A 22550-nucleotide genomic window follows, 5' to 3' on the forward strand; every position below is an offset into this window, starting at 1 on the left:
ACAGAGAACAGAAACTGCTATTTTCACCCTTCAGGGTAAGAATGTCTAAAAGCACTCAGCACATAAGACAGGCGCTTAGAGCAACAACACATTGTAAACAAAGACAGTAATTCTCAACGGTAAGCAGTATTAGCTCATGCCCTATTCCTCTTTATGTGTGAGTTTAAGCAGGAAACCTGGAATGTTAATAATAGACACAGAAGTTCTCCCCATGGCCTTAATCATGAGCAGAGTGGCTCTAGTTTGCCTGCCTCTTCCTTGGAGAAACCATTTCAACTGATAGAAGTCACTGTGTCTGTAAAATAGCAGTCTTGAGCAACCTGCACAATTAGAGAGAACCAGGCACTCACTGGAAGCACTGGGCCCCTCTAGGGCCCATGGCTATAGAATAAAAGAATAATGTGGTTCACTGAGCATAACCACGTGTGGAACCCCATATATCACTTAAGGCTTTGAAGTTTTGGGTTGGGAACATGGGGATGTTTTGTGATGTCTAAAATGGGATTTTGTTGCTGGTTGTCTTTACTCTTTGCTCTTTACTTTTTGGGGGAACACACCACCCAGTTCCAAAATAAAGTACATGAAGGCTTATTCTTTCTTATGAATGCCTGACTTTAGCTTGACTTGTTTCTAGCCAGTTTTCCTTAACTTAAACTGTCCCGTCTACCTTTTGCCTCTGGGCTTTCATCTTTCTTTATTCTATATACCTTTCTTTACTTGTTACTCCATGGTTTGCTGTGTAGCTGGGTCCCTGGCCCGTGACAGACCACCTACTCTTTCTCTTGGCTAGCTATTTGCCATTCAGCTCTTTATTAGACCAATCAAGTGTTTTAGACAGGCAAAGTAACACAACTTCACAGAGTTAAATGAAACATAAAAAAGTTCAGGGTATCTTGGCATCATTAAACAAATATTCAACAGCATAAATGATTGTAATACATCTTAAAATAATATTCCACATTTCTCTCTTCTTGCCTAAATAAAAATGAAAGGTTATAACTTGAACGTAGTAAAACTACATACAACAAAACAGTTATCAAGTAAGAATTACATTTACAATATACAGTCCATTCATATCTAGCAAATCCAGAGAAAATACTCCCCTAAATCTATCTTATCTTAGTAATTACAAAGTTTTATAGATAATTTACTTTCTATCATAACTAAGGAAACTATGATTTAACTATTTAGTCTTTAAATCCTCAAAGGCCCCAGAAGGATATAATATTATCTAACAACAGAGACATTTTACTGCCTGAACAGTCATCCAAAGTTCCTCTGCACTGTTGGGACATCCATTTTCAGTCTACAGGTCTAGAATATCTGGCAGACCTATGAAGCAGAAATGTTAAGGGACTTCCCTACCTTGTTTTGGCAAAGTTCTTCTATGAAGCAGGAATTTTGAAGGACTTCCCTACCTTGTTTTAGCAACAGTCTTTTTCCTGTGTCTATGTTTATCCAGTCTTTACAGCATACTGTCAGAAGTCAAAAGCAGTTTCTTGCCCAAATGACTAGCCTTGCCACACTAAAAGCAAACTCCATAAGGAATTTCTTCAACCCCCGTTATCCTTTTTTTAAAGTAAATTAGTGCTGCCAGGAGCAGATGTATCTCATTGTCATGAAAAATCTTAGGTTATTAAACATCTTAAATGCCATATTCTATAGGTCTTTGAAGTACTTTAAAATCATCTATCTAAAATATATGAATTTCACCTTGAAAACATACCTAATATGGCTACAAGCTTGATTATTATAGATTAACTACTAACCTCCTTTCTTAATTACATATCACGTTTTTAAATGAGCTGCATAAGCACAATACACAAACAAGAGCAGATATATATAGATATAGATATAGATATATAGATATATAGTGTAATAGCGAGAGCTTTAAATTTGTATCAATATACTGAAATCTACTCTAATGCCAAATGTCTAAGATGAATAGTTTTTTTGTCCTATATTCTTACATTCCCCTAAATGATAATAAACATCCACAATCTAGCAAATATCCAAATGCCACCCACCCCATCTCTTGGGAATGTTAGTGTCATATTCTCCAGATTGCTTCCTCTTGTCTGTGGGCATAGGCATCTTCAGAGGTCACTGATAAAATGGAGATAATGGCTAAGTCCTGGGAAGACCAGCTGTAAACTTTGTTGATATATATCATCTGTCAAGGTTCAGGAGGTCTTCTCCAATCAAAGCTGGTTCATATTAATCTTGAAAGAATCCAGAGCCTCCCATCTCAAGTGGGAATGAAAGCAAACCTCTTCTCCCAATCAGTGCATCTTTTAAGCTCCATTTTACAAATACGTTTTTTGACTTTTGTTTTAAAGTCTTCCTAAAATATCTAGGCTGGTTTATTTCTGCAGTCCCTTTTTCAATTCCAAGTCTCTTAGCAGCTGTCCTTTGCTTATCAGCAATCAAAAATTCAAAATCAACACAATAGCACACAGGATCCATACTCCATCTTACATGACTTTTGTCTTTTATATTACTTTTACTCTCTCTTTAAAGACTTTATATTTTTAAACTGTTTATTTCTTTCTATGACTGTCTATACCCACTTTCTTTTTTAAGCCTACACTATTGTTAAACACACTGGAACCTACCTAGAGTATTTTTTTTCAGTCCGTACCTCATTTACGGCATATCTCTAGTCTGTGTTGACTGCGTAAATAACCTTTAAATTGCTAAGATACAACATGGTCATTTTCACATCTCTATCATTTGGCTCTGATTGCTTCTAGGCTCGAGAGAGTTAAGCCTAAAGCTCCTAGCCTGGTTGGAAGTACTTTTGACCAGGAATTGCACTCAACCCCCCAACTCTGGAATCACAGGACTCTGATCTGTGGCTGGCACTTTTACTTAGGTTTTTACTTCTATTTAATATGAAGAAGGTAGTTTAAGCGCCCTGTTGTGTGGCAGAATTTCTTAAAGAAGCTGTGTTTATTCTTTTTTATTTTAAGCATTTTCAAGCCCTATGGATATATGGGCCCATGTTGAGATACCAAAATGTTGTTGGGCTTGTTTTCTTACTTTTTTACTTGTTGGGGGCCTACCATACAGCTCCCAAATAGTCACATAGAGTTTTGTTCTTTCTCATGAATGCTCAGCCTTAGCTTGGCTTGTTTCTAGCCAGCTTTTCTTAATTCAGATTGTTCCATCTACCTTTTCCCTCAGGGCTTTAAGCTCTCTCTATTTTTTTTTACTTCTTACTCTATGACTTGCTGTGTAGCTGGGTGACTGACCCCTGGTGTCTTCTCACCTTCTCCTTTTTCTTGCTTCCTGGTCTTCTCAAATTTCTCCTCTTATATATTTTTTTCTATTTGCCATCCTGGGCTACTCTCTCTCCTGCTCAGTTATTGACACTTTAGCTCTTTATTAGACCAATCAGGTGTATTTTAGGCAGGCAAAGTACACAGCTTCACAGACATAAACAGATGCAATAGAAAAGAATACAATACATCTTTGCATCATTAAACAAATATTCCACAGCATGAATGATTAGAGCACATCTTCAACTAATATATCACAACAGGGTTTTGTTTTAAATAATATAATACTATATATAATATAGTATAATACTATAATCACATAATATCTGCTTACCTCTGTTATATGTGAATATTTAAAGAAAATATTTGTTTTTTCTAATAAATTCATCCCCCACTCAGTGATACCTTTCTATACCATAAAGCTAAGTTTCATAGATGAAATTCTGTTACCTGTTGAATTGAGTATTATGCATAAAATCTTGATCCTTTTTAGTTAGTATTTGGTCTTTTTATGAAAGAGACCATTTTTAATAAAATAATTTGGTTTTTGAAATTAAATATAACTGCTTTATTTTCTCCTTTCTCCAAATCTTCCCATGTGGCCTCTTGTTCTTGCTCAAATTTATTGGTTCCATTTCTTTAACTGTTTGTACATTTGGAATATATAAATATAATATATATTCCAAATTTATAAATACAACCTACTCAGTCTGTATAATGCTACTTGTGTGTATATGATTTCAATGGTGAGTACTTGGTATTATGCGCTTGGAAATCAATTGAGCTTTTCCTTATGTAGGATATTTTTCCTGCTCTCAGCATTCCTTAGTTGCTCTTTTTCTTTCAAAACATGGTTTTATTTTCTAAATCATTCACAAGTAAATAAATCAAGATTCTGTTGTGTGACTTACCTGCAAAGAAGTTATGTGTTAGGGTGTTGCTACAAAAAGCTTTAAAAAATGAAGAGGATGTGGAAGCTAGGGTGAGAGACTTAGATTTTACTTTAATGTATTAAGACAAGCTGGAGAAGGGTACTGAGTCCAACCCATGCACCCTTTATCATGGGTCAGGTGGGTACAGAAAATGGTGACAATGGTGAAATGGACTCCTGCTCAGGAGCTGGCAGGGCAGCCACCTAGTGCACAGAGGCACATAGACCGCTTACCAGAACAAAGGTCCATTGCATTTTCAAAATCAGCAGAAATATAAAACATACTATTGTCACTAATTTCAATCAAATGGCAAAGATGTGTGTGTGTGGTGTCCATGTATGTATATACATACATAGGTATGGGTGCCTGCTCAGGTCAAAAGAGGACATCAGATTGCTCTACAGCTGGAGTTACAGAGGTCTGTGAGCCTCCAGATATGGGGACAGGGAACCAAACCTGGTTCCTCCGAAAAGTATCAAGTGTTGTACCTGCTGAACAGCCTCTCATGGCCCAACACATTGTGTTTTAAAGGACATTTCTCTTCCTCATTCTTAGTCGTTACATCTTTTCCCATTCTTGTTTTCAGAACTGATATGTAAAGAGACAATGAAGGTAGTCAGAAGCCATACTTGGACCATTAGATTCTTTTGCTGTGTGAGTAAAGCAAACATGTATTTAACTGGTGCCTTCTTGCCAGACTTCTACTCAAACACACAGGTTTCTTGGGAGCATCCTGTTCGTGTTTCCTTTTTGTCTAAAGGTTACTTCAAGTTGTGTGCCAGGAGCCAGTGGGATGGTCAGTGGGTAAAGGTGCTTGATGCCAAGCCTGATGACTCAAGTTTCATTCTGGGACCCACATGTTGTAAAGAGAGAATAACCTCCCCTAAAGTGTCCTCTCACCCCCACATGGTTCCCATAGCATGCCTTTGACCCAATAAATCAAGCAAGCTTAAGATTTTTTCTTATAAAGAATTGCATTTAAAGGATAAGTCTCTAAAGCCCTTCTCTGATGACCGGGCTTAAGTTTAAGTAGCACGTTTTGGGTCTATCTATTGAAAGTCTACTATTCTGAACACAAGATATAATACTTGGGGAGAACAAAATAAAACAAAAAATAATATACTAACAAAATTCACTGTGTGCTGATTATCTTATGATATTGGAATATACAGGCATAGATGAGGACTGAATCAATGAAAACACATAAAATAAAGCAATTCTGAAACATTACAAATGATTGGGGCATTTGTCCTAGAACACAGTTTCGGGTTAGGCTGATATGGTGGAAAAATTATTTCATGCAGACCTAAATTTTGTTTTGACTGTGCTTCTCCATTGATGAACAATTTATGTAACCTCTCTCAGCTTTGCCATACCCTTTCCTAAATGGAGGTTTTAGTATCATTAGTGCTGTGTAGATGAATCAGGTTTTAGTGACTGATGTATCATGGTGATGGATTCCTTATGCGGCTTTGAAAATTCCTTTGGTATGTATGTGTCCTGCCCTTTGCATCCAAGGCACTGTACTATCTAACTCACACTGAGATTCCCCTGGTTTTTGGACTTCCCAGGACTTACTGAAGACTATTGACTTATGCGTACAATGCCTCTATACGGGGTTCTCTGGTTTATCTCTGCTTTTCCTAGAGGGATCCAAACTATGTTTCAACTGGTGATAGAGACAGAAAACAGTAGTAATGCTTTGAAGATCAGAGTGCAGACTTCCAAATTCACTAACTGCAGTCAGGGGAGTGTCAAAATGCCAGGGGAGAGTAAGGGTCTGAATTGAGGGTTTCCAGTGAAGAGTACCAGGGAGTTACCTGGTGGAATCTTTCTGACTTGTCTGGTAAGTGGCCACTAGACACCTAAGACACCACACCCAGCCTTAAGCCTACTTAATCCATTTACTTTCTAGGAATAACAACCACAGTCATTAATGATTTCCAGAAACTTAACTTTCTTGTGGAGGAAAAGTTTATTTTACCTCATCACTGAGGGAATTCAGGACGGGAGCTCAAAGTAGGAACCTGGAGGCAAGAACTGAATTAGAGGCCTTGGAGGGTGCTGCTTACTGACTTGTTCCTCACGGCTTGCTCAGCCTGCTTTCCTGTTTAACGCAGGACCTCCAGCCCAGGTGGTCAGTCAATCAGTAATCAAGAAAACGTTTGTCAGACTTGTCTATAGGCCAGTATTATGGGGGAATTTCCTTAACTGAGAGTCTCCCTTCCCAAATGACACTAGCTTGTATCAAGGTGACAAAAGACTAACCAGGACAAACAAATGGCATCTAGAGGCTACAACCTCAACAGGGGGAAAATGAGCCTTCGGAGAGTCAAAATCCCTGCTTTATATATAAAGTACAGATAAACTATATAGTACATGTATAGTATACATAAACATTATATACCTTAGATACACTACACAGTAATACATAGTACCACAGATATATATATATATATATATGTGCAATTAGTAGTAACTGTGATATTATATTTTTCCAACATAGTATTTTTATTGACTATTTGCGAATTTCACATAATACACCCTAATCACCTCACTTCCCAGTCCTCCCAGGTCCACACACCCCCAAACTTAACTTTTAAATATATTTATGACTACACCTTGTGTATAAAGTAGAGATTTGACTGTCTACATGGAAATATGGGCAGCATTTGTTTTCAAATATTTTAATTCACTGAATTCACAGACAATAAAGCACAGTGACATTAACAACAATATGACCATGGATGTTTCTAATGTTACAATGAACCGATGTAAATGATTAGTGGGGGAACAAATAACTTAAAATAGCCTTTCAAGGTCACTCTGTCATAAACCTTTTCTGTATCAACTTCTGTATTCCAAGAAGGATCTAGAACCAAGGGCTCTTCTTAGGAACGAATCAAAGTGTATTCTGGACAAGTGACTCAGTTTAGTGAGGACATGTCGTAATCTGACACAAGAGACACTCCTCCCCAGGAATACATCTTACATATCAATGGACACCACACAGATGAAGCACAAATGAAAAAATAATTAAAAGCAATGTATAAATAAGTTAAAGGTTTTAAAGTCATTTTTATGTCTATGTTTAGTGATATTTATTGATGTCTACCATGTATAGCTTAGAGTAAAAACAAAAGAAAAGCAGACACACTTTTGAAAGGAGAAAAACGTTACATGGGAAAGCCCTTTTGTTTATAATTTTATTTGTTTGCAGAACGTTCATGTATTGGATAAAATGACCTCCGTGTTTGTTTGTTTTCTGTGATTTTTCTAAAGTCGTGTCTCCTTGCCAGGCCAGTACTTGGGCTGTTGCCCACGATCCCTCACAGCACGTGCTTCCGTCCTGAAGCTTGAAGATGCCACTGCTTTGCCTCTTGTGGCTATGGGGCGGCTGTGTTTTGAAACATACTTTTTCTTTAAAATAAAAAGCACAGCCATGCTTAGGAAAATGGACACCGTACCAAGGAGGGTGGTTAGTCCCAGGTATATGTGTCTAAAAGAAGAAAGAATCTCAGTTATAATTGTTGCAGCTACTCAGCTTGAAATCAAACATAAGTGAAACTTCTAACAGTGTGGTGATAACTCTCTCGAAAGACACAGATTTCCTAGCATCGACCCGTGGCTGTGAACACTGGTGAACCACCAGCAGCTCACTGCCATATTTCTTAGCATTGTTCATTCCTAGCTACTGCAAATGATATAATAAATTCCACTTCCTATATGAGGATTCCCTGAAGTTAGATAGCCATCTTCCTGCTTGCACAGGGCTGTTCCAGTTAGGCTATTGCTGTCTTAGCTATAATTTTAAAAGTGTCTCTTCCACTTTCCAAAGTTTCTAGGTTTGATTGAGTCTTGTGGTGACCCTGTGTCAAATATTCCTCCCACACATTCCAAAGAAAAGCTGCAGCAAGCAATTGGAAGAAGGGGTCATAATTGATAGTGGAGCAGAACCGCCTGCAAATTAATGTAATGTTCAGTTTACTCTCTTCCCTGAGAAGCGTTTTAATACCAGAAGAACATAGACAGTCAGGCTTCAAGGTCTGTCCTGGTTACTCGGTAAATATTCTCACAGTCTCACAGTCCCTGCATCACACAACTGTCACATTACAGTGAATATTTAGCCACAGCAAATGAAAGCATATGCCAAATTATACACCCTGAACCGGCCCTGGTCATGAACCAAAAACCCTTCACACATACCATCAAAGCCTATTAAACCCGTCTTACTAATTCACATTCATCTCAGATGCTGAAGACTCAGCTTTACTTCTCTGGAACAAAGTGTTTGGCTTGTAAGCCTTTGAAGAAAAGGAAGTCCCTGCTCTTGAGCCATTGGAGTATGGCTTTCAGCAATAAGGAGAATAAAGGTCTGATGAACAGAGCTGAACGATACCGTAGTGAGAAAACCACACTCTCCACCCCAGACACACTCACCCACACAGAGGAAGCCTTTTACTTTTATGCATTTCAAGTACTGGAATAATTGAACATCAGCTTGGCAATAAGAGCCGGACGGATTGAGAGCCAAATCCTGATCTTGCCCAAGGGATTAGCACTGACGTAAATGGTACAGTTTGGCTCAGTTTAAAAAAAGAATAGAATTAAACCCAGAATGTGACCTACATTTAAATGCATCTGAGTATCAGGAAACGTCTTGCTATTAGTGTACACAAACTTTCAAAAATGTTACTATATTCTAGAAATTTCCATTATTTGTCATATGTGTGTGCTCATGTGAATACATGCACATGTGTGTGTGTTTGTGAGTGTGGTGTGTGTGTTTGTGAGTGTGGTGTGTGTGTATTGTGTGGTGTATGTGGTGTGTGTGGTGTGCGTGTGTGTGTGTGTCAGGGATGCTCACTCTGTAGCTTCAGGTTAGCCTAGGACATATTAGACAGCCCACGTCGACCTCAAGTGAGCATTAGTTCTCTTCTGTTAGCCCCCTAAATTTTGGGATTGTAGGGGCAAGGCATTTTACGCAACTCATTTTCATCATATTAAAAAAATAATTACTTGGAAGGGGGATAAATTAGAACAAAGTATAATGATACATATGTGTGAAAGCATCATAATTATATAAATTCATGAATCCTATTACTTCATAACTTAAAAATTAAGTACAAAATAATGATGACATTTAAATGAAATTCAGTATTAACACTGGGAAATACATATTTTTAAGTCAAATAGCAAATAACAGAATTGGTACATGAAACAGTTCCCAGTTTTTTGTTGATTTATCTTAGAAACATGGAAACCACATAAGAAATTCTACATTTCAAGGATGTTGCATAGGATGTAATGCAGTAGCACCGGAATCTGGGACTGGACTAACATTGTACCTGAAAGCATGAGAATCGTACAATCTGCAGGAGCCTTGGCTTCCACATTTCTTAAATCCCCATTTGAGGCATGAAGTGTCAATCAAAACACCAAAATACACAGGAGCTGGGATTCCTGCTGTAAGAAACACAAATAATTGCATCTAAATTCTGTCATGAATGGTAACCCAGAACGACTTACCTTGAGCCCAGGAATCACTGTTTGGGAGATGAAAAGCCATAATTACTCACTGAGACCTCTTTATGGCTCAGTGCTTGGTCCCAAGCTCCGGACTCATGCAAAAACTCTCGTTAGCTTAAGTCCAGGTGTACATCTCCCGGCACACCACACTCATGTGAACACTCATCAACGTGACCTTCTCCCTCAACTGAATCACCAAGTGGCCAGGGCTATGAGCTTGGATGTCATCTTTGAGCCCTTCTCTCACTTTTAATAAATCCCAAATCATGGCACATCTCTACTCTCCTCTCTCTACTGCTCCAAGGTAAAGCCTAGCAAGGATATGTGTACAGTTCACTGGTAGAGAATTTGCCTAGCATACTTTAGAGCCTTAAATTCCCAGAAACTCCATCCCAAATAAAAGCAATAGCTAAGGCTTTTTTTGGCCAATTTCCTTATCATTCTATAACCTATTTACTATGCAAGTAACCACACAGATAATTTCCCAAGGTATTTGTTCCAAGACCAAACACTCCATTATATTTTGGATCTTAGATTTATTGAATGTCTTTCTTGTCTTTTTTTGTTTGGTTTTTGTTTGTTTGTTTGTTTGTTTTGAAATGAGGTTTCTCTGTAACAGCCCTAGCTGTCCTGGAACTAGGTCTTATAGACCAGGCTGTTCTAAAACTTATAGAGATACACTTCCTTCTGCCTCCTGAGTGCTGGATTAAAGGCATGACTATTGAATGTCTTTCAATGCTCAAAATGCTCTGTCCTCTTGCCTAATACCTTGAGTAGCTTTCTTTGTCTTAAATAAATTTAAATTTACTTTTCCTTTCTTTTCTCTTTTCTTTTTTTCTTTCTTTTTCTTTTTCTTTTTTCTATTTTTCTTTTTTTTTTTTTTTTTGAGACAGGGTTTCTCTGTGTAGCTTTGGAACCTGTCATAGAACTCATTCTGTAGACCATGCTGGCCTCCAAATCACAGAGATCTGCCTGCCTCTGCCTCTCAAGTGCTGGGATTAAAGATTTGCACCACCACCCTACCTCTCTGCCTCCCTACCTCCCTCTTCTTAAAGCTCACATACCCGTTGTATCTCAGTTCAAATAATTCCCTTCAGAAAGGGTCATTCCAATGACCTAAAATGTATTAATTCTGCTCAGCAGCACACATCTCAGTCCCTTTCACCAACCCTTAATGTTCTCAGAACAGCTTGTTTGTTTAATTGTGTTTTATGCTAGATCCAAACTATGCAGGCACAGACAGTTCCTTTCTTATTCATGCTACAACGCTCATCATTTCTCAGTAACTGATTAGCGAGGGCACAATCCTATGAAGAAAAGGTAAACTCTCACAATCAAGTTTTAACAAAAGCATAATGACAGGATTAAAAGGCGTTTACAGCTTTTCTTTTTAATGTATTGCAAAAAGATGGCCATCAGTTTTGTGCCATTGTTGCTGTTGTATACGAGTCTCCAACATTTTCACAGCTAACAAAAAAGGGTTCATTTTGGGCACATAGTTCAAGGTATTTGAATCAACCATGGTAGGGAAAGCATGCCAAAATGCTTGGCCCATGCAGCAGGGGCATGCTTGGTAAATGGCTAGAGCAGGAAGCATGGAAAACTACAGTTAGAAGCTGCCAAGTTACAGACCTCAAGCCTCACCCCAGCTTTATCAGAGATTTCTTCCTCCAGCTAGGTCTCACCTCCTAAAGATACTCCAACCTTCCAAATGGTGACACCAGCTTGGAATCTGGTGGACACTCAAACAAATATGTGAGGCATATTATTTCATATTCAAACCACAGTATATAGTTGCACAAAATAGTGTACTCTTACTAAAGTCATCCTAAAGTATGTACAATACCATCAAGAAAAACAGGCCTTTTATAATAAACAGAAATTATTTTTGAAATACAGCCTGCTTAAAATTCTAGTGAAATTTTATGAATAGCTGTAATATAATTGATTTAATTTAGAATCATTTATAGTCATATCAGCTTCAGGCAAAACACATGCCAAAAGTGGAATAATGACGTCATCTCACAGGTCACTTTTTATGGAAAAATCTCTCTTGTGGAGAGGGTTAGGGCCCTCATATTTACAAAGAGAACATTATTTAGTGGTGGTGTACACTAAAGTAGGTCTTTCCAACAGAAAGGGCAAAATGACACACAATGTCACGTACATAGTTCTCACCTGAAATATTTTATTGACTGTTTACAAAAAACAATCAGGTAAATGCAAATGATTTCCTGGTAATCTTTTTGCTACTCTATGGAGCCAGCCTTCCTGAATCGCCCCTCCCCCCCCCAATCTTGAGCATTGTTTAGGTCCCAATCCTGAGTTTTGTCTATCAGTGAATGGAAACCTTCTTATGAAAGAAGGCCGGTGTACTTTGCATCCTCCATCAACAGAATCTATCCTTATGCTTATTACCAATCATTTCTCCTTAGGCCCTTACCCTGAGCGCTGTTCAGCCAACAGAACTCATTCTTATTAAAATGTCACAGGCCAGGCGCTTTGCTCGTTTGCAAGGGAGTTTCAATGTAGCCATCACAAAAGCTTTTGTTGTGATAACTGTGGCAGCTTCCCCAACCCAAGTTTTACTGTGCTTAAATGTGTAAGTAAAATAAAGCACAAGGTCAGACTCTGGAAGTTTTGACCCAGAGGCTGCTAAAGCAGGGCTGACCTGAGCTTCATTCTTCATATTTCACAGATTATTTCCCTGCCATCCATGACACTTGTGGGGCCCCTGACAATAAACCAACACACAAACACACACACACACACACACACACACACACACACACACACACACACCAGTTTTAGAAAGAGAAGAAAAATCACCCATTTTATTATACTTACCAAGAACTCTCACTGCTAAGGTGTAGATACCCAGAGCAAAAGATTTAAGATGTGGTTGAATGCACCTAAAATCAAAAATGCACTAGTTAGAAAATACGGCCTGAGAGACTCTCAGTGCTTGAAACACTTGCCATACAACCATGAAGCCTGACGTTCAGACACTCAGAACCTACGTCAATACTGAGTGGGCCTGGTAACCTGGCTGTTCTTACAGTCTCAAAAGCAGAGACAGGCAGTCATCAGAGCAAGATGGCTAGCAACACTGACATAATTTCTGCCTGGGAGATGCTGCCTCAGTGAATGAGGTGGAAGAGCACTGAGATTTCCAACATCAATCTGGGGCCTGCTCATGAGTGCACACCCACTCAGTAGTGCCCTATACACATGCAAACATGTACATGTGTACACACACACAACTTTTCATATAATCTTTAATCTAGTCATGATTATCTAATCATTATTCATTATTGTTTAATTACATTAATTTCATTTAAAGTGACATAAAATTTAAAATTCCCCCATTTTTAAATATATGATTTATACCAGAAAACGATGCTTAATTTCTATTTAAATCATTCTTTAAAATATATTCTAATTAAAAAATGCAAAGGAGTGCATATTTTAGGGTCCTAAATTGTTTTAACTTATTCACATAACATTCATAGATAAGAATTGTCAACTGATAAAAAGAAAACATAATACTTATCATGGAAAATTCCAGTCTTAGCAAGAATATGTAAAATATAATAACCTATAGATCAAAATGATCAATTTAAAACACTGTGTTATTAAACATACCTTTAATTGTTTATTGCATACATTTGATGAAAGCATATTTAATGGAAGGTGCATTTTATCTGTGTTATTAATACTGCCTCCAACATCAGAAGCCCCACATGGTGTTTACCACAAATCTTCAATGATGTAGGTTTTAACATTGCTCTAGATCAATGGTTTGCAAACATGTTGAAATAAGGAAACTCTATTCAGCTACATTTTTATATAAAATCCTAAAGTGGGTTCATCTGACAGTGGATTCAGGGACTGAGGAAATTATTTCAACAAGCTATCAAGAATCATGACCATGGAAAAGAATATATGCTACATTCGATAGTGAAGTTGGAGCAAGGAGACTCAGTACTCACCTCAGGAGTAATATATACCCAGGTATGCCACCTAGAGATAAGGTATATGACGTGATGACTGAAATCACAAGGAAATACAGAAACATTTGGGGACATTCGTTATCTTTCTGACACCTGCCCATCATGCCTGACCAGTTTCCTGACTTAGGGGCTGCAAGTCCCACACAAGTGCAGTTAGAAAACATCTGCAACACAGTAGAGAAAAGTCCAATTATTGAGGTGTATTTAATAAAGTCAGAAGTTACCAACTTATTTTAAAATACTTTCAGTAGAATATACATGTCTTACATGAATGATGGGGGAACACTTTTTGCTATATTAACATATATTAAGGTGAACTCTAATAGAGTATTTCATTGTTTAAATCATGACCTATAGTCTACACATGAGTGTCACTACTATTTCATGCCTTGATTATTGTCATAGTCAAATTTGTGCTCAACTTCTTCCTCTCTCACCAATCTGCTTTCCACATAGTAAACAAGTGAACACTCAAATTCTCTCACTGACTTCAACCCTAAAGTTTGTATTCATTAAACATTTGTAAGGATCCCAAATCATTGTAGTGAATTATACATTCTCTATCACGTAGCTCCTAGATCTTACCCTGATCTCCTTGGTCAACAATCTTCCTGATTGCCCTCTATTTTGGTTACACAAGAGCGCCCACAGGGCAATTTTGCAGGTATGTTTTATCCTAGAAGCCCCCCACCATATACACAAAGCTTGAACACAGAAAATTTACTCATGTCTCATGGTACTGCTTCTCCCTGTCCAGGAAACTTTCCTCTTGCCTGTTCTGCTTCCCATGAGAGAACTCCATGACCTCCCCTTTTAAACCACAGCCCATCTGTCTGCCCTTGTATCCTAACTCAGTCCCTGTCACTAGTAAATGGCACTTAATTTTAAATGACACCTCTATTAGAATACTACCTCTATGAAAGGAGGACACCCTACTTTGTCACTACTACACATCCAGAGTCTAAAACTGACCTCATTTTCAGTACTTAAGAAAAAAGTCATTGAATAAATGGGCAATATTAGAAGATATGGAAGAATTTACATTGTCTTTTAAGGAAAATAATCTTTATGCATAAAAGTCAACTAAATCTTGAATATAAATAAGTATTTTTTATCACTCATGGGTTATTTATGTGCAGCTTATTTATGAAATGAGAATCTCATAGCACTTATTACCTATTTGTAATTAAAAGAGTCTTAGTCCTTGACAGAAGCTCTAGTTATCTGAAAAAAAAAAAAAACAAAAAAAAAAACCTATAACTGAGAAATTGCCTTCATAAGATTGGGCTGTAGGCAAGTCTGTAGAGCACTTTTGTATTTAGTGATTGATGTGGGAGGTCCCAGTCCACTGTGGTGGGTTCCACCCCTATTCAGGGGTTTCTGTATGGTATGAGAAAGAAGGATGAGCAAGCCACAGGGAGCAGGCCAGTAAGCGGCCCTCATTTAGACCTCCTGTTTCAGTTCCTGCTTCTAGGTTCCTGCCCTGGCTTCCTCAGATGATGGACCGCGATGTGGAAGCATCAGTGAAATAAACTCTTTCTTCTCCAAGTCAGGGTATTTTATCATAGCCATGGAAATACTAACTGAGACAACAAGTTGTCATTTTCATCGCTGAAGAGTGAATTTGCAAATAAAGAATGAAATAAAGTTGGAAAAATTCATATATATCTGTAGGTATATACATGAATATCCAGGACCATATATATATGGCTCTGGTTAAATGTTTTTATTCCTGTTCCTGATTTTGTTTTATTGTTATTTGTTCCTGTGCCTCACTATCATCTGGCATGCCCTCAGATGTGTTGGGCAAAGCATTCATAACTAGCCAACAAGTATATTTAAATATATATGTGTTGTTCAGTCTTTACGAAAGGCAGTGTTAGATCTGAAGTGCCAAGGTGTGATTAAAGGGGGCGTCCTCCACAACTACTTTCCGCTATGCACTGAATGTTCATCCCAGTTTACTTATTGGAATATTGAGCTCCTGTGCTATGTAACATGGAGGTAAGGGCTTTGGAAGGTTGTAAAGATAACGTTTTCAGAAATTAGTGTCCATATTAGAAAAATTTAATTTTAACATTTAAACAGGAAGCGTTCCCCTCTAGTACCAGGGATTGGGTGTCCAGTTGATGGATTTGTGAAAAAGAACATGATGGTTTTATTGGGGTGGTCCAGGGCAGGAGAAGGGGCTAGGTGGAAGAAGTGGTCCCTGTGGAGTGCCTCGGAAAGATGTAGCCTGTCTTCTGCTCTGCTTTCCCTTCAGTTCCTGTGAGGCTAATGGCCTCTATCACACAGCTGCTGCAGGATAAGCCGCAGCAGCACGCGTCCAGAAGCGGCAAGCCTAGGATCCACGGCCAAAGACGCCGAGAAGCTAAACCGGAACAACGCTTTCCTCTCTTTAAAAGCTTTCTCTCAGTTAACTGTGGGAGTAAAAAGGCTGACTACTACAGACACCTTGTCCTTTCTGCCCTCCGCCCTGAGGATGTCAGCAATCCCGTAGCCAGCCCTCACTTTCCAATGGACTCGCTGGCACCTTCAGTTGGACTTCCTGTCTACAGATATGAGGAACAAACGCTTGCAGTTCAAGCCATTCGTCTCAAGTACATGTGTGATTTCACCTGGACAGGCTGAGCGAGCTTCCTACCTAGAGTTCTGACTCCATTCCACTCTCCAGAAGCTCTGCAGTGCCAACCCTCTACTCCTGATCAAGCAGAGCTGCTATAAGAACCAACAACTCCCCTGGAATCAGTTATGGGCTCCTGAATCCATGTCTTTTTAGATACAGATCTCGTAACCTCCCGTATGTTTGCTGTTCCTAAAACCTCCTGTTTCTACTGGCCTTAGTTCAGGAGACACAGATCCTAAAGTAGACCTTACAAGTGAAATTATATGATTGTTGGGACTTATTCTTGGCTAACAGTTTTCACAATAAAATGATAGGTGAGACTAAACAATTATGAAAGTTGTTATACCTGTTTCATGATTAATTCTTTCCTTAACTATTTCAGCTTTAGTTCAAAAAGAGTGTTTTAAATTCCCAATATTTCCATATAAATACAAGGGTTGGATCAGAACCATGGCTTCTGCCTGATTCACCTCCCAAGACCCCAATGAAGCAACACAGGTCTACATGATAGCCAGTGAACAGGCAGATACATTAGGAGAGATTTCTTACAATGTTCTTTCCACTCTGACTGGAGGATTGACAACCAGCAAGACAAGCTGACACATATGTGATCCCATTGTCCCCACACATGGGCTCCCATTTTGACTCTGAACATTTACATCTTGAGTTGCAATCTGAAAAGAGAGCTCGTTCATGATAAGAAACAGGTTTGGTTCTGAAAAGAAACGTAACAGTATAAAATATTACCTCTTAGCAGGCAAGATCCTGATTTTAAAATGTCAATGCTCTTGGTCACATAAAATGCTGTGATATTGATAACTGTTTGTCTTTTGAATATACAATTGTTGTGTTAAAAGTTTTGGCATCTAAGTGTTAAATATAAGCCAACTGTTAACTGACTTTCCCTTAAGCCCCGTCTTAAGAGGTTTACCAATTCTAGCAACATCCACTTCTTAGCTTAAAGGTCTTATTAAAGGCTCCTCCTTCCAGGGTTCTGTAATAAATTTCCGAGCAAAGGTGGTTCCCTCCATGATTTCAAGATAGAAAAGTAAAATTCAAGGCCATTTATGACATTATACGTGTTATCTTTTCAGTGGTGTAAACATCAGTATGATGGGTGTTGGTTATAACAATAAATGAAAGCAGCTAACAGAGAGCACCCTTCTTTCTTGCACTGTAACCACGAATCTCATTACATGTGTCTTTCCAGTGATGCACCATGAATCCTTTGTCCCTCCATTCTCCCTGTGTACAGAGGTCTTCTGCATCCTTTGTCATCTTTGCTGACATTATTCCACATTATTCAATGAACTGCCAACTCATTTAGCCAAAAAAAAAAAAAAAAAAAAAAAAGCATTGCAACACTCTGAAGTGCTAGCTTTGGGAGGATGGAAGATGTCTATAAATATTAATGAATCGTACTTATCTTCCAAGTGTTGATTTTCTTGAACTTTTTTTTATCTTTTTCTAGTCTGTTCACAGGGCACTTACACATGGGTGTGTCACTTTGGCTTCATTTTATGTGTTATTCCCATAGACCTTTCACAATTCGATTTCTTCCCTCATTTTATTTTCTTTTGGGTTGATCTCTCACTTTTGATAATTTTTATGCAGATATTTTAGATACTTAAATAAACAAATAATATTTTGAAATATATAAAATGTGGAGGCCAGATCAGGTTGTTTATTTATTCTTATGATGCTGGTTTTAAATATAATTCTTAGCACATAGTCGAGCACAACACAGTCTGGGAACTAAATCATCAAAGAAAAAATGTCTTTTCATTTGAGTCTGGGTCTTGCTATATAGCCTGGGTGGGACTTGAACTCTCAGACCACCTGCTTTAGTCTCCCTAATGTTAGTATTGAAATCATGTTAGCACTGAAATTACATTCATCAAAAGGTGGTATTTAAAGAAAGAACCAGTGCTTTGGGCCCTTGCTTCTAATGCGTATTTCCTATATAATTACAGCAGTAATTTCTTAATTGAGGTAACTGTCCATCTAATTGGGCTGCTTTGGATTGGGCCATCTCAAATGTCACCCCAAACAGAACAAAAGGGCATTTTCCTAGGTCTCAGGTACCTATTATGTGAACATTTAATCTTCTCTTCCACGAAGTGTTAACTTCTGGCTAAGACAAATGATTCCATCTGAAGCTGTAATGACAGCAATATCTTTAAAAGTTTGGCATCAGTCTGCTAAAGGTCCTGTGAGGTCAAGGTTGCAGATGATTGGACCTCCAGTGACCCTTGGTGTGATGGAGGCCACCCACTCACATGCACATCGGGAAGGTCATGTTAGGCAGGGCTCTTGCTCAAACTCACACCATTCGTTAGTGGCAAAGCTGGGCGTGGACCCTCCCAGGTACATTGCATCTAAATTCTTGTCCTCATAATAGCATTGTTCTCCTGACTAAAGAAAAGATATTCCCTCAGTTGTCACATCTCAAGCTTGTCAATAGAGGACCTCTTGGGTGTCTGGAATCAAAATAACCATTTCAAACAAAGCAACACAGGACAATCCCAGGGGAAGCATTTTGCATTAAAGTTAATTATTTTACATTACTGGGGATACATTTACTTTGCCATCTAGGACAGACTTTAATTGCAAACACGTCTTATGAAGGATGTGTTTGACAATAGGGTTGTGACTTAAATTTTTAATTACAAGAAGAGTTTCAACAAACATGCTAGAGTGTTTATTCCCCAATGAGACTTTTCTTTCAGAGAGCTGCACTAAGCAGTGGGATGTTTTCCTAGTGGTGTTGCCTTTCTTTGATTGCTTTCAATGGCACAGCTATTCTCAAAGGTTAAATCTGCCATTGTGGAGGATGTTTGAAAAGTATGTAAGGCAATTTTGAAAGAGGAGCTTCAGAATGCACCAAACAATGACAGCATGACTGCCATTAAGCTACAGTCTCTCAAGGTGACTCTGTTGAAGAGGCTAGTACTCAATAGTCATATTATCTTTTATTTCTTTAAAATATTTCATCTTTTATCATGGAAGTGTTCATAATATGAACCTCAAAAGCTTTCAGCAGTTTTCTATGTATTTGCTTTTGTCTTAGAAACAGCACAACACAGAAAGAATAGTATACTGTGCGTCATGCCTGTGTGCAAGGTCAAAACCTACACTTGATAGATGCTAAGTTTGGGGAGCAAATTGACATTTGAAAACTCACTTTCCTTCTAAGAAGGTTAGCAAAACTAACTTGTAGTAAGAGTTTAGAGGCTATGCATTAGAAAGTGAAAGTTATATGCTTTATAAGCAGAAAACTACAAATGATTCCACCATGCCAGTCTATAACAAATATAAAAGATACAGTCAAAAATAAAACAAGGCTTCTACTCCTTGTAGAGCGTTCTACTGATTCATCATTATCATTAACACTTAATGTCTTTTGCTGACCACTCTTAATTCTCAAACCCTGCTAGACGAACATTTATGTTTAACTTTCCATTCACTGTTTTCATTTTAAATGAGAGATATTATAGTGTGTGGTTAGTTACAAGCAGAAGAAATCATGTTGGTGAAGAAAATGGAAGCTAGAATGCAGACACTAGGCAGATGATCAGGTAGAATAGAGGAGATACAGAGGATTAAAAATGTCCTCTATAAGCTTATGTGTTTGAATACTTGACTCTAATAGGTGGTGTTATTTTGAGAGGTTGTGGAAGCTTTGGGAGGTGGGGTCTGTAGGTCACTGGGACAGAGCCTTGCTTCCTGTCCCATCTCTTTCTCCTGGTCTGATGAGATGTGAACATGCAGCTCTTAAGCACTCAAAAACTCACAGGGTCACCTGCTTCTATGCCTTCCTCTCCATGATGGTCTGTATATGTCCCTTCAAATAGGAAGCCTAAATCAACACCACGTTTCTTATTTTTTTTTTTTTTTTTTTTTTTTTTTTTTTTTTTTTTTGGTTTTTCAAGACAGGGTTTCCCTGTAGTTTCTAGAGCCTGTCCTGGAACTAGCTCTTGTAGACCAGGCTGGCCTCGAACTCAGAGATCCACATGCTTCTGCCTCCCGAGTGCTGGGATTAAAGGCGTGCGCCACCACCGCCCAGTTTAACACCGTGTTTCTTAAAATGCTTCTTGAGTATTTGGTAACAGGCATTGTAAACAAGAAACTAATGAATACAAGATTTGGATAGTCTGCCTTTCTACCTCTGCAGGGCTTCAAGCAGTGTGGTTGATTTAATCTAGATCCTCTCTGGTACAGGGTGGAGTTTCAATAACATTTGTATATGAACAGTGTAGAACAACTGGAAGGATGCAGGCATTCCCTGTGGTGGAGTGGTAAGGACTCTAAATGGGATAGTGAAGTAGGTCTTACCAGATCCAGGCTTGCATTAAGAAAGAAGCTAGAAACAACACAATCCAATCACCTACCACATATGCGATGGCATAGGCATGAGGGCAAAACCAGGAAATATAAATTACTCATGCTTTTCAGACGCATTGCAAGATGAACAGCTAAGGACAGTCGCTGTGATTTTAACACAGCAGAGACTAGGAAAGATGGCCTAAAGACCAATCCAGCTAACTAGGAGTCTAGAGGGGAGAAAAAGCAACTTCTTCCTGCTATTTTATGACAAGCAAGTACTAATAACTATCATGTATATGATATTACTTAGGCCTTCCAAATCTTAAAAGATAGTTATTATTCTATTTCTCAAGTTAGAAAATTATAGCCAAAATGGTTCAACCCATAAATCATCACTTTACTAAGAAGTAAACTCTGTATTCCCATGATTACATTCTTACATTTGTCAGGTTCATTTTCTGGTGTTTTCTTGTTTGTTTGTTTGTTTGTTTGCTTTTGTTTGTTTGTTTGTTTGTTTTTCTTGACAGGGTTTCTCTGTGGCTTTGGAGCTGGTCCTGGAACTAGGTCTTGTAAACCAGGCTGGCCTCGAACTCATAGAGATCCACCTGCCTCTGCCTCCCAAGTGCTGAGATTAAAGGTGTGCACCACCACCTCCTGGCTTCCAGTTAATTTTCTAATGAAAGATGTAGATTAAGCAATTTTTTTATTTCTATAAGACATTCGAATTCATATTTGGAAGAAACCACAAACTTGGGTGACAATAACGGATTCTAAGTTTTAAGTACTGCCAGCTAGTTCATTAAAAATTTCCTTCCTATGAAAGTTATGAGGCTTAAAACATTAATCTTATTGGAGAACTCTATTGACAATTGAACTAAACAACTCCATATCCTCATATGACATCATGAGGGAACATACCCTTGATAGGTCACAGTCAGTCCAGCCACGCCGGGATTTTCACATCCCAGGGCAAACAAAGAGAGGAAGAGGAGGTAGCCGAAGACAGAAGATCCCAAGTAGAGTTTTGTAGCTTCAAGCACTCCCAGCCTGAATTTTTTCATAACTATTCCCCCAGAGAATATTCCAAGGGCCACTGCAGGAATGTTGATAAGCCCTGAGGAATAAGAAAATACGTCACTCAGTAGCTGCCTACAAGAAATCTCTGAGCATCACACATGTTCTTAGTGACTGCTAGCACAGTGTAGTCTCGGAGTCTCACATTCTACATGACGCAATGTGCAATTCCACTGATACTGAATGAACTGATGAAGTGAGGTCCTTTCTGGTAGATCACCAGAGCTAACATTCTCAATCAGGTGGCGGTTGGGTAGACATTAATCTTCCTTTACGCCATCTCTTGTATAATAAGCACATTATATACTTAATCTTTTAACTAATCTTCATTCAATTAAAAGAAATAACCTCTCTGGTTACTCTTATAATCTTATATTTTTAAGATGCTTCTATCATATATCAATAGACGAAAGGGCATTTAATCCATCTATTTTATTTGACTATGTGTTGTAATTTTTCATATTAAAATTAACATATTAGAATCCAGCTCAGGCTGGAAACTAGCTCCAGGGTAGTGTCTAGGTTAGAAATAGGCTAATCGTCACAAGGGCCTGAATATGAATTTATTAAGATGGAATAAAGGAGATGCTACATTTGCTCTACAGCTAAACTGAGGTTTGGGGGTGTAGCAGGTGAAGGAGATGGAAGTGTCCTGGTACTTTGAAGAGGCAACAAACATCTAAAAGACATGTGATTGCTATTTTAAAAATAAAGAACATATGCTAGGAAGAATGTAAAGTATCAGCTACTTGTGAACCAAATTCATTCA

General features: G+C 38.3%; 1 protein-coding gene across 2 annotated transcripts in view; it reads right to left on the bottom strand.

The window, feature by feature from the left end:
* Positions 1-7489: 7489 nt before the first annotated feature.
* Slco1c1 (solute carrier organic anion transporter family member 1C1) overlaps positions 7490-22550 on the bottom strand; it is a 38351-nt gene continuing 23290 nt past the window's right edge. Inside the window, exons 9-14 of one of the 2 annotated variants that reach the window (XM_038320278.1) lie at positions 21626-21821; positions 16931-17096; positions 13735-13919; positions 12590-12654; positions 9562-9676; positions 7490-7712 (exon numbers count right to left, since the gene is read on the bottom strand). In XM_038320278.1, coding sequence (XP_038176206.1) covers positions 7490-7712; positions 9562-9676; positions 12590-12654; positions 13735-13919; positions 16931-17096; positions 21626-21821 — 950 coding nt within the window. Of the gene's footprint in view, positions 7713-9561; positions 9680-12589; positions 12655-13734; positions 13920-16930; positions 17097-21625; positions 21822-22550 lie in introns of both variants that reach the window. The other variant, XM_038320276.1, reaches the window with a different exon arrangement.

This window comes from Arvicola amphibius, chromosome 2 (genome assembly GCF_903992535.2).
Source record: "Arvicola amphibius chromosome 2, mArvAmp1.2, whole genome shotgun sequence".
In the NCBI taxonomy this organism is placed as follows: Eukaryota; Metazoa; Chordata; class Mammalia; order Rodentia; family Cricetidae; genus Arvicola; species Arvicola amphibius.